Source organism: Lissotriton vulgaris, chromosome 5, assembly GCF_964263255.1.
Source record: "Lissotriton vulgaris chromosome 5, aLisVul1.2, whole genome shotgun sequence".
Lineage (NCBI taxonomy): Eukaryota > Metazoa > Chordata > Amphibia > Caudata > Salamandridae > Lissotriton > Lissotriton vulgaris.
In genome coordinates, this window is record NC_141693.1 from 1,949,870,209 (window position 1) to 1,949,882,813 (window position 12,605).

At 47.9% G+C, this 12,605-nt stretch overlaps 1 protein-coding gene across 9 annotated transcripts in view; it reads left to right on the forward strand.

Annotated features, from left to right (window-relative positions):
- Positions 1-12,605, forward strand: part of BAG6 (BAG cochaperone 6) — a 371,215-nt gene that overhangs the window by 189,952 nt on the left and 168,658 nt on the right. For all 9 annotated transcript variants that reach the window (XM_086924623.1, XM_086924622.1, XM_086924621.1 and 6 more), the window contains one exon: positions 5,784-5,905. In XM_086924623.1, coding sequence (XP_086780749.1) covers positions 5,784-5,905 — 122 coding nt within the window. The remainder of the gene's footprint in view (positions 1-5,783; positions 5,906-12,605) is intronic.

Below are 12,605 nucleotides of genomic sequence, written 5' to 3' on the forward strand. Positions count from 1 at the left end.
TGTAGAGTGTAGAGTGCAGAGTAGTGAGTAGTGAGTGTAGAGTGTAGAGTGTAGAGTGCAGAGTAGTGAGTAGTGAGTGTAGAGTGTAGAGTGTAGAGTGCAGAGTAGTGAGTAGTGAGTGTAGAGTGTAGAGTGTAGAGTGCAGAGTAGTGAGTAGTGAGTGTAGAGTGTAGAGTGTAGAGTAGTGAGTGTAGAGTGTAGAGTGCAGAGTAGTGAGTAGTGAGTGTAGAGTGTAGAGTAGTGAGTAGTGAGTGTAGAGTAGTGAGTAGTGAGTAGTGAGTGTAGAGTAGTGAGTAGTGAGTGTAGAGTGTAGAGTGCAGAGTGCAGAGTAGTGAGTGTAGAGTAGTGAGTAGTGAGTGTAGAGTGTAGAGTGCAGAGTAGTGAGTAGTGAGTGTAGAGTGTAGAGTGCAGAGTAGTGAGTAGTGAGTGTAGAGTGTAGAGTGCAGAGTAGTGAGTAGTGAGTGTAGAGTGTAGAGTGCAGAGTAGTGAGTAGTGAGTAGTGAGTGTAGAGTAGTGAGTAGTGAGTGTAGAGTGTAGAGTGCAGAGTAGTGAGTAGTGAGTGTAGAGTGTAGAGTGCAGAGTAGTGAGTAGTGAGTGTAGAGTGTAGAGTGCAGAGTAGTGAGTAGTGAGTGTAGAGTGTAGAGTGCAGAGTAGTGAGTGTGCAGAGCAGTGAGTGCAGGTGCAGAGTAGTGAGTGTGCAGAGCAGTGAGTGCAGGTGCAGAGTGGTGTGTATTGGCAATGTAAATGACAATGCCATTTATTTATGATTTAAAAAAAAAAAAAGAAATGTCATGAGCAATGCCAATTGCTCTACCTTTAATGATGCCGAGACCATTGCATTGCAAATGCTTGTGTTATCTGCGTATGGGTTGGTTAGTTGCATGATGTGTTGCTGTTCGAAGTGGTGGACGTACAGACACGCCACGCTTGGGGCTTAAACGCTGCCCATTGATGATCTGTTGGTTTGCAAGTAATATGTGCCTTTGTACTCTAAGTAGTTCTCCTTGAGCGCAAGGGCTGCGCAGTCAAGGATGAATTGGCGTGGTGTATTGTACGCCCAAGGCGTTTTCATCAACACATCGTGTAGGACCTGTAGTGTGGTGTCTTGAGGGAGACTGGTGTAGAGGCTTTCTATGTCCAGTCCCATCAGTAGTTGGGTGATTTGGTCAAAGCTTGTTTCTGCGATGATGTTAAGGAGATGTTTGGTATCCTTAATGTAGGTGGTAATTTTTTGTACCAGGGGGTTCAGGAAGTGGTCGCAGTATCTTGAGTGGTTCCAGTAGTGAATTGATCCCTGAGACTATGGGTCTTCCAGGTGGTGGTATAGTCTCCTTGTGTACTTTGGGTACCGTGTAAAAGTATGGGACGTTCGCGTTTTTGGCACAAAGGTGTTCAGCTTCCTGGGTTGAGATTTGTTCAGCGTTGATGGCTCTTTTAACCAGATTGTGGTGGTCTGTAGTTCCGCAGTGGGGTCTTTGACCAAGCGCTTGTAATTGCGGGTATCGCTAAGGAGTATGCGGCATTCTGGGTCCTAGTCGGATTCGTCCATGAGGACGATCCCTCCCCCCGTATCCGCCGGTTTGATGATCACCGTGGGGTTATTTTGTAGGCGTTGTATTAGATCTCGGTCTTGTTTAGATAGGTTGTTGAAGGGTTCTGTCGGGTTCAATTTCTCTGTCAGAGTAGACCGCTTGCTCAAAGGTTAAGATTTCTGCTGGTACACTTGTGGGTGGCGGCGCGAAGGTGGATTTCAGCCCAAGGCCCGTTTCGTTAGGATTAGTGCTGGTGGGTGTCTCATCTGGAGTCACCTTTTCAAAGAAAGACTTGAGTTTGAAGTTTCTAAAAAATTTGGCTAGTTCCACATGTCCAGAAGTGCGGTCGGGACGAAAGAGGCCCTTGCTGAGGACCGCTGTTTCTTTTTCTGTCACAGGTGTGCTAGATAGGTTGAATAATAGGGATGTAGGTGTTTTGATGGTCATTGCTTGCTTGTCCCTGGTTGCTCCCGTGATTTGTTGCGCGTGTTGGCACTCACTGGATCTTCTTCTTCCGCCCAGTGGACCTGCTGGCGGTTTCGTCTTCTGCCGCGTGATCTGCGGCCCTGTCCTAAAAAAAGGATGTCTTTGGTTCCCTTGGTAGAAGGGCATCGGGCCAGGTGGGTATAGAGGTGGGTACCCATAGAATGCATGTTGCATTTGTCCAAATGGTGGTGAGCTGAAGGTATGGGTTTGTTGAGGTCCCTGCCAAGTTTGTGGCCAGCATTGGCCCTGGCGCCCTCTGCCGCGTTGTTTGTTGGAACCTTAGCTGGAGTCGCTTGATACAGAGATGTTGTCTCCTGAGCTGTCATAGGTGTCTTCTCCCTTGTTCGGGGCTATATAGTCCTTCTCGGAGTATGGATATATTTTGGAGTAGCTAAATTTTTTGAGATCCTTTTGAAATTTGTTGATTTTGCTTTGAGTCAAGTTTTGTTCATATTTAACCATCTTAGTTTTGGTCGTCAAGTTTCTTTTTGTATGAAGTTAGTGTGGTTTTGAAGCGGCTTGGATGTCTATGATTGCATCAGAGAGGCGTTTGGCTGTTTTGATCAGCACTAGCCAGTCCCTGGTGCAGGGCCATGCTATCTGGGCCCAGTCCTTCCTGAAGGTGACATCATCAAGGAATATTCTTGGGGCATTGGTAACAAGGAGCCCCTGTTGTGCCATGTTGGTGCGAAGGTATTGGGTCAGTATGACACCGTGTAGAATAGATTCCGCTTTTTCTCTTTGAGTGTGTCGCAGTCTGTTTGTGCTATGGTATTGATGGAGCGGTAATCTCTTCTGGTAATTTCTCAATGCAAAACCCTCATGCTACCTCTAATTTACCGCTCAAAAGGTGTTGGGCCCTTCACACCATGTAATACCTTCAGGAGACTTTAAATAAAGATGAACAGTCAAAAATGCAATTATTATTTTAAGCCAATAAAGAGAGTTGTTGAGTGTTTAAAGGGTTTTATTTTCTAGTAAAAAGTTAATTTTCTCTGACCCTTTATTCATTAATAAAATATCAATCCGGTTACAGAATTTGAAAACCAGGAAAAATAGCATTAATACAGAACATTTTACAGTCTGCATATAAGCATTTACATACAGGAATGTGGCGCTAAATGTCATTCAAAATTCTTAAAGAGTTTCTAAGAAAAAATAGTCTTGCAAGGCTAATCAAAAATCAAATAGTTTGCAAAAATCTCCCATAAAGAGAAATAAATGCATAAGACAAATCATTTCAGACCTAATTAATTAGTAAAGCATAACTGAAAGTTTAGCATCTAATTCTATTTAATCAGCTGTTCTTCTGCATCTGTCTGTGTCTAAAGAGCAAGCAGGGAGTGAGATAGCCCCTCCCTAACAAGACCTCAAAGGAATGCGGCCTCAAGTGCCAAGATATGACGTGGAAGCAAGAAACCTCCCCCTGATTCTCCTCGGACGACCATGCAGCACCCGTGACGATCTCGTACCTAACCCATAGGCTGTCTGGCCTAATCTGTTCCTTCTCTTCAAGAGCTCACACACCCCCTAATGAGCCTAGAAGCCAGCTGAGCTGAGAAAAAGCCACCCCCTCCTTCGGAGAGGTCAGTTTTATACACAAAATGTTGGCAGACTACACAAAGATGTAACATCTTTCAGGAAAACCTGTACTGATTGGTCAGTTATGATGGCATGAGTTCTCATCACCCTGACGCATTCTAAAAACCTGACCATGCCAGTTTTTAACAAATGAAGCATACATAATAAATACATTTTATAAGTTTGCAACAATTGCTAGGGAAAATTTTCAATAGTCTTCCTTCCTTCCTGCCAAAGCGCAGTCAGATGGACACTTTTAACTAACACTGGTACTTTTGGCAGAATCACAAGGATGTACAGTTCAAGGTGGTGTTGACTTCTTGGCATGAGGAAAACTGCCACAGTCTGCGCATGCTCCCTTCTCATTCAAAGCAAGCCATAGCTTTTCATGGTTTCACAGGCAGCCATTTAATGGTAGGCCCCAAAATAAAACAAACAAAAAAGATAATATTAATGTCATGTATAAATGTTTACCTAGCCACGCTACTAGTGTAAAGCAGCTTTTCTATTATTTATGACAACATGCAAAATAAAGGTGCAATGTGCAACATAGAAAAAGAGATGTTATTAACTGAAAATACTTATCAAAATATGCAACAAGTCAAAGTCTATTAAGACAGAAATAGTGAATGTAGATTGCATGGGATGAGCTGGGAAGAGAGAAACATATTCTATTAATCTTCAAAGCTAAAAAGGGCACTTTTCTCTACATTGCAAAAACACATGTTAATTCAGCAGAAGCATTTCAGACTAAATAGGCCTCACTTTCATGTTTATTTTACGTGCCATGTTTTTAACTTGCACCAAAATGTGCGTGGCAATTTAAATGCAGTCTGTCTGAAGCACAAAAATAAAACAATGCCTGACTGCAGAGGAAATCTGCTCCATCAGTATTAGAGATGTTAAAATGTACCAGAATAGATGGGTCAGCAAAAATCTCACTGATGTCATCCTCACTGAAAGTTAGGCTGTGGTTTTCGGCCATCGTGGGTGCTGTTGACTCTCGCAGCTGCGCGCTGCCTAAATGTATCGTTATCAAGAGCGAGAGAGAGAGAGAAGACTAGAAAGCTAGTCCTTATTCCCTGGATATAGATATAGATGCACACCACTTCTTCAAAGAAGAAGAGACCAACAAACGGGGAAACTTGGAGGCATTTATTGTCCGTAGTTCGCTACAAGGCAGGCAAATGCATTTCGGCTTTCAGCAGCCTTCTTCAGTGCCAGAGGTGTTCGTAATCAGCATTTCGTGGATTCAAATATCTCCTGATCTGTAGCTCGTCACTAGCCCCGCCCTCAGGTGAGTGTTCATGCGGCGCCATTTGTTAAGCCTGCAAAAGTCCCAGAGTGCATTATATATATGTGTGTGTGTGTGTGTGTGTGTGTATATACATATACATATACACACACACCCCGCCCCAGCGTTGCCTGGGGCAGCAAGCCTGAAATGCTGCCCCCAGACCCTGAGTCTTACCGCAGTTGTTCCGGGCCAACCTCCCGCACCGGCTCCCTCCCGTCCCGTGTCCCAGAGCCTTACCTGAGCCGCCGCTCCTCCTAGTCATCACGTACGTTGCCGCCAGCGCTACGTCGTGGCAGTCAGGGCACTACTTTTTTTTTTGTTATATTTTTAAATGTACGTTTTAAAAAAAAAATTCTATAGCCTATGTCTATCTGCACACCCTGAGGATTACAACAATGTATTGGGTGTGTGGGTTGGCGCTGTGGTTCCTTAGTTTACCTTGCCAAAAGGTTTGTGTTCTCTTTATAATAGTAGTATGTATATATATATATATATATATATATATATATAATCTCAAGAACAGACGCATACTGGCAAGTAGCGTTTTCCTTATGGTACATGTTTAACTTGTGACCTATGGACTTTATATACAAATCTGAACCAGGATGGTTTGGTTAGTGAAGATGTCTTGATGTTGGGTGATAACTTTATTTGTTTATTAGATTGAGGAAGAGCAAAGAAAATAACTTGTATTTAAAATAATTATTTGACTGAATTGCTTCTACAGTTCTTAAACTTAATCAGTTATTTTTGAGGTCCTTTGCAGTGTATGTCACCCCTGCACCTCATTTCAGACTATGCATGCAGTGATACCAGAAAAATTATTTTAGCACAGATTTGCGTTTGCATTTTAATGCAAGTTTCAATCTATATTTTTATCTTACTAGGTCAGCCTGTTGCAAGTGTGCCGGGGTTTCCTCCTGCTCCCACACGAGTAGTCTTCACGAGACCCACAGCTCCCACTGTACGCAACGTCCAACCCAGGGCTCCGCCCCCTCCAGGAGCAGCGGTAGGAAAACCTAATTTTTCTTGTGAATTTAAAACTCCTGTTTTATATTTTGTTAGACCCTTATCTTCTTGCCTGAAAGACTATTCAGTGATGTCAGTTTGACATTGAGAGATGCCAGTTTGCCTTCCTGCATGGGCTTAGTATCTAAGTCCTTTAAGCAAGTGAGGTATTAGATTTCAAAGTTCAATGAGAATTTTTTATATTGTATTGTCGCCATACTATTTCATAGTCCAAAAAATGAAAGTGGGCATGAGATGTGAGCCTTGAGACCCAGTTTCTCCTATTTGGATAAAATCAATTGAAATAGAGAGAGTTTGTTTAAATAAATCCAGTACGGCATATTTCAGTGCCAGAGTTTGGCAGACTAATATGTAATGAATATAGCTCATCCTATAGTGAAAGCCTAGGTAGATCTGAAATTGAAGTTAATGACTAATGGATATTGACCCTGAATCTGGGTACTAGTAGTAAAACACTTTGAAGATTTGTAGGTAAATACTGATAGCCCAAGGTAAAAATCTTGGTAATGAACTCCAGTTAGGCTGCACTGCTTCATTTTGAAATAGCATAATAGGATTTATTTTCTAGCCTTGCAAAATATCTCTTTTAAAAGCATGAAACCTGCATCAGTAATTGGAGTTCTAGAAATTAACATCTGAAAAGAAAGTTTATGCTTTGAGCACCCAATTCCTGCGAAAGCTGGCACACATTCTCCTGTAAAAGGGACTTTGAACTTGCGTATGTGGGGTTGGAAATGTATATATGTGTACCTGTACAGACTGATGTGATGGACTACTAGCTGCAGATTCCTTCATGTAGAATTGTTAGGCGTGTGTATGTGGTGTTTGGGGTAGGATCATGGCACCACTGATTGTGCGGCGTGCCAACAGTTGAAGTCGTGGCAGGATCGCCAGATGAAACTTCTCTCGGCGCCTCTCGCCAGGTCAACATCCTCCCCTCGGTTTGCTTCGGCAGATGGCTTCAGATACGGCCTTTGTCTTCGTCCTCCCCCCTCTCCGATGTCATGTGAGCGCCGCTCCCCGATGGGTTCATGTCGCAGTTTGTCCCCAGGGGCTGGTTTCCAGCATGCCGGGGGCGTGGGCTTTCTGCAGGTGTTGTCCTATCCACAGTTTCCTGGTTCTGGGGCGTCGAGAGTCCAGATGGAGACTTAAGTGACGGCTTTGCTTGCGTCTCCTCCTACATTCTCCACCCCCACCCACCCGGGCGTCAGCAGATCCCTTGCCTTGCGCGGAGCACTCTGCGGCAGTTTCGGCCCTGGCGCCGATTGGTTCAGATCCAGGCTTGGAGGATGTGGTGATGTTTGGGTGCTGCTCCTTCGTGGCAACTCCTTCAGGCCAAGGTGTCTCTGCCTTGACACAAACTCCCACGGGAGTCCCTGTTGTGTCGTGGGAGCTCGCCGGGGTTCAGGTCACATCCCCGAGCCCCTCTCTGTCCTTTGACAAGGTGGTCCTGTCTAAGGGCGAGGTGACGCCGCTACAGCGCCGGCAGCGGCTGGCCCGTGCGGAGCCAAAGGGGTCGGTGGACCCTCCTCGTCCAGCTCCGGGTCGTGGCTGGGTGGGGGACACCTCGTCCCTCTCCGGGCCCCTCTCGTCCCTCCCCACAGGCGTTGCCTGAGGGAGAGTCGGAGGTTGAATCATCCCTGGCACCTACAGATGGGTTGCCGGAGGATCTCCGCCACATTCTGGGCCTTGCTTGGGGAAGGCTGTGTTACTCCCCAGGTCCTTCTCGTTCCTCCACGCAGGCGGCTGCCTCGGCAGGGATCACGCCGGCGCCGCCCTGAGGCCACTCCGGCTCCACTCTGGTCCCAGATGCGGAGTGACTTGGAGGAACCCTGTCCTGCAACGCCGGATGTTGCGGACGTCCTGCCCCAGGCAGCAGACTCTACGGCTCCGCGCAGGGGCATGCTGCGGATTTGTCTTCGGATGTTCCTTCTCCAGAGGTAGGCTGTATATTGGTGTCCTCCTCCCCGGAGATTGGTCCCCGTGTGCTATCTTTTTCTCTGGCGTTGTCGGAGGGTGGCTCCCCTGCCTTCCTGAGGCAGAGGCATTCGTCGGAAGAGCTGCAGGTCCCTCATTCTTCGGCACCTTCCGACTTCCAGGTCTGGCCCTTGCCCGTCCCACTTTGCTTCAGGGACGGGGCCTTAGTTTGCAGCCGTCGCCCACAGAGGAGCTGCTTTCTCCACCGCGGGGCCCTGCGGTTGCTGCCTTTGCTTATGCAGTGTCCACAGCTGTGGGGATACTGCGATTGGGTGACCCGGTTGCTTATTTTCCGGTGGACCACCTCTTGGAGGTTCTCCTCCAGGGCTCTGGTGGGAGGGAGATCTTGCTTCCCTTCGAGGGTTTGCTTTTTTCTTCCTTGACGGGGAGCTTGGTGGCATCCTGCCTCCGGGGATCCAGTGCCTCAGTATCTTCTGCACCTGAACCCTCCGGCGCCGCGTGACCCGGCGTGTCTTTCCTTCCACCTCTCTGCCGCCAGTCCGCTTTTGCGGACTGCTTTTTCCTCCCTGCCGCCACTGTTGACTCTTCAGCCCGCGGGTCTCCCAGGACAGCACTCTTGGGGGCGCAACATAATCGCCTCGACCAGCGCTGCCCTGCGGGCTCTTAACACCTTGTGTGTTCTGGCTAGGGCCTCCTCCTGTTTGTGGGACTCTGCTGAGTCTCTGGGATCCTCCGCGCCCCAGGAGAATGATCAGGTGGACTTACGGCATCATGCGTTGGATGGGCGGGAGCTTATGGTGTTTATTCTCCGCTCCGCACATCTGAGGTGCTGGGCAGGGCCATGGCTTCCTCTGTCGCTCTCCGTCGCCATGCTTGGCTTCGGGACGGAGTGTTTCCCAAGAATATTCGGGAACCACTCATTGATCTTCAGTTTGATGGCAGCCTGTTCCATGCCCGGCTGACTTCGCTATCCAATGGTTCTTGGCATGGCCTCCTCCGCCTCCTCCTCCGTGACTGCTGAGTTCGGCTGGTTCTGAGCCTTCTTAGGCCGGTTGTTCTGGCTGTGGAGTGTGTTTTCCTGGCCATTTCAGTCCTCCCTTGGTACTTTGGCATTGTTGGCTGCTGGACAGCCCTTTGTTTGTGTGTTTCGCTGGAGTTGTTGCGCAGACTTTGCCCTGAGATTAGGCCTTCTGCTTTGCTTGGGCTGCTGGGGAAGCCTTCTGCGGGGGCGTTTTTCCCTGTAAATGTAAATGTAGTTGAGCTTATATAGCGCACAGCTACCCACAGTGGGTGTCCCGGCGCTTGCTTAGGGAACCCGTCCTGATATTCCCCTGTGTGATAGCCCCAGCGGGTATCCACAAGGTGAAAGTCAGGCATCCCGCCGCGAGGGGCCGTTGTGGAGATTAAGCAAGCTATTGCCCAGAGTCGCAGAGTGTGAACCCGTGAGTCGAGAAGGCACCGGAGCGAGAATTATCAAGTCCGTGGAAGTTTTAGCCCAAGACCCGCCGAGGCGGGGAATTGAACCCTGGTCCAGGACCGATCTCAGCTTCCGGGTCTGCCGCCTCTAACCCCTGAGCCACACTTCCTTTGTTTTAACTCTGCTGCGGAAGTTCTTCCAAAGAGGGTTCCTATATCTTGGGACTTGGCGTACCCTATGTGGGGTAGTGGTAGCTGTTATATGGCTTGCGCCAGGCTAAGGAGTTCTGGTCGCCTTCAGGTGTCCGTTCTCCATGGCCTTTTTGTATGTTGCTTTTGCTTCTCAAGGTCGTGTGTGCTGCCCCTCGCAATGTTGTGCCCGGGCATTCCCTCCTCCCCCTGTTCCTGTCCTGAGGGCTGTGGTGATTTGTGTTCTCCCTTGTCAGGTGCTGCCTTCCTGGGGCCCGGGCTGTTCTTGCTTCTGGCGGCTTATAACTGTCGCCGCCTTTCTGGCTGGCATGTTGCCCTCCATTTGGGGTGGGTTCGCTTTCTTTTCCCTCGTTTCCTTGGGCCCTCTAGGCTTCGTCTTCTTATCCTGTTCCTGTCTTGGCATTGGATGGAATTTGTCGCCTTGTAGTGGAGCTGTGTGCTTCGGCCTTCTGGCCTTGCCATTGGTTCCTCTGCTGTGAGTGTACGGCCCTCTTCAGCCTCTTTCTCCCTCCTGCATCTCCTGGGGGTCGGTGCTGTTCTGCTTGTGAAGATCTTCTTGCCTAGCTGGGACTAGGTTTTACCTGATCCGCAGATCTCGTCCCTTTGGGACCCTCTGTTCTGTTCAGGCTGGTAGGGTCCTTTCACAGACCCTCCTTTCCTGTGGGTATTGCTAGTGTATCTATTCTACGTGAAGTTATTTAACTACGTTAAGGATGTATCTGGTAGAGACGATTCTAGCCGCAGCTTCCTTCACGGCCCGCCCTTCCTCCCCGTTCTGTGAGGACCCTTGGGTTGGTCTTAGGTACTCGCCTCCCGGTGAGGGGCTGTGTCTCCTGTGAGTTCCTTCTTTGCTCTTGACGGGTGGCTTGGTCTGGTTGCGGATTGTTCCTCCTCTGGGTTCTTTAGGGGATGGGGTTCCGGTGCTCCGTGGCCCCGCTGCTCTGGCTAATCCAGGTTGGGGGGATTGCCTTCAATCTCTGTCCTCCCCTCCCTTTCCTTCCCCTCTACTAACCTCTGAACAGTGGTCATCTGGCCATGCCTTGTTCCTTTGGGGGTGGTTGCCCTCTATGCTGGGGTGGCTTTGAGGTTTGTCGTCCTTGTCTATCTCAGGACTGGCTCCCCTTCCTTGTTCAAGATGGGGGGGTGGTAGGCCTGCTACATGTGTCCTGACTTTTACTCATGTTCCTTGCCTCTGGGGTATGGGGGCGGGGGAGTCTGTCTATGTACTGGCAGGGTGGCTGCTCAGGGCTCTGCTCTTTCTCCTTTCCCTGCCTTTACGTTCTGCAGTATTGACACTGCTCCTTGTGGTGTTAGTCACCATTTTTTTTCCAATTGTTATGCTCTTCACACACTGTTCCATGCTCCCCCCAGTTTTTGATCTGGTGGCTCAGCGTTGTGGTGCGGAAAAGTTCCCTGAAGAAAACTGACGTAGGCGCGCCGGGGCGGGTCTTATGTGACCTCGCTGACGTCATGTACACAGACAACGCCGGGGCGGAGTCGCATGATGCCGCGCCGCCCCTGGCGCGCAGGGATGCTGTGGCGAAAAGTTGCAGGATCCTGTCTCACGCCTGGGGATAATTCTATGTGAAGGAATCTGCGGCTAGAGTTCTCTACCAGATACACCATTACCGAAGGTAAATAACTCGTACTTCAGCCATTGGTTGGACCTCATTGACTTCTAATGAAGAAAAATATTTCCACCAATATGGAAGTGGCAAATGTGGCATGGTAAATATCCATCAACTGTTTTTGCTATGGTAAATTCATACAGATGGCCATAAGTGCATCTGCATTTTGCCTGTTGAAATAACAAAAAGAAAATTATTGAAACTCTGTGTCATGGAAAAAGTCCAACTTGGTAATTGCAAAGGACTCAAGATACCCCTTATCAAAAGCTCTGAAATTAATCAGTATAGAGACCCCCAGGTATTTTTGTTATGTAAAAATACTTTAGCATTTTAAGCAATAATAAGCAGTTAGAGTGGCAAGTTTAAGTCTCTGTATATAAATGAGAAATTCTTTATTGTGTAATTATTTAAAACCATTATAATGTTGCTATCAGATGCTTGGCAAGCAAAGTCCAGAATTCACTGTTTGCAAATAAAAGAAGGTATGCATTAAAAATGACAGTTAAAAACAACAATTGAAAAAGAAAAAGCATTGGCTGCAAAACTGTGAGGGCTAATAGGGCAAACATAACCATACAATTTAAAAAGGGGAGCGGGAGCGGGTGCCCTTTCCATTCGCTGTCTAAAATGCTCCCCTTACCTATATTCAGGTTCCGAGCCAAGTTAACCCCTTGCGCGCTGCGCTATTTCTCCCGCTGTGTGGGTGAATTAGTGAGTGGTATTCGGGTGTCCCCCGGCTGTCCTCCACCCACCGTCACGTGGGACTGCAGCACCGAAGGGGTTAAGGTGTGTTTAAATTAAGGTGGTTTCAAAGGCCTAAAGTGCTCTTTTTATCACCAGTATGTGTTGCAAGGCAGGTCCCACGACAAGTCAGTGTTTAAAGGAGGATCCCTATACCCCCAATCTAAATTTCTGTACCAAACCAAGTTAAAGTGCATTAAATTACGTTGCTTTCAAAGGCATAACGTGCTAATTTCATCACGTGTGCATTCCACGGCAGAACCCACAGCTAGACTCGGTATTTAAGAAATGCAGTGTTTTGGCTTTCTTGGGTTCGGGAACCTGCAAAAGAAAATTACCATTTGATGCATATTTGCTGTAGATACACATGCTTTACGTACTCCTGTAATCTAGTGTTGGGTGTGGAGTTTGCTCCTCAAAGAAGTCTTTCCAGTCGCAAGGTAAGGTGACTCCTACTTCTGTGGTAGTGTGCATGGGCATCGACTCCATTGTTTTTTTTAGGTCTCGGACTCGAAGGCTCCGAGACTTTGTCTACAGTATTGGGGCTTGAACCTGCCCCTCTTCTCCATTAGCTGGCCTCGTAAATGCTGGCCAGCCATTGGAGGAGAGGGGCATCACTCCGTTGAAGACCGGATTCGGGGGGGTGTTTGTTCGCTCTGTTTTATTTCTCTCATCTTCCCGTTGGCTAGAATTTTACATTCCAGCCAATGGGAAGAGGAGAGAAAGAAAACCACACCCCCGAATTCG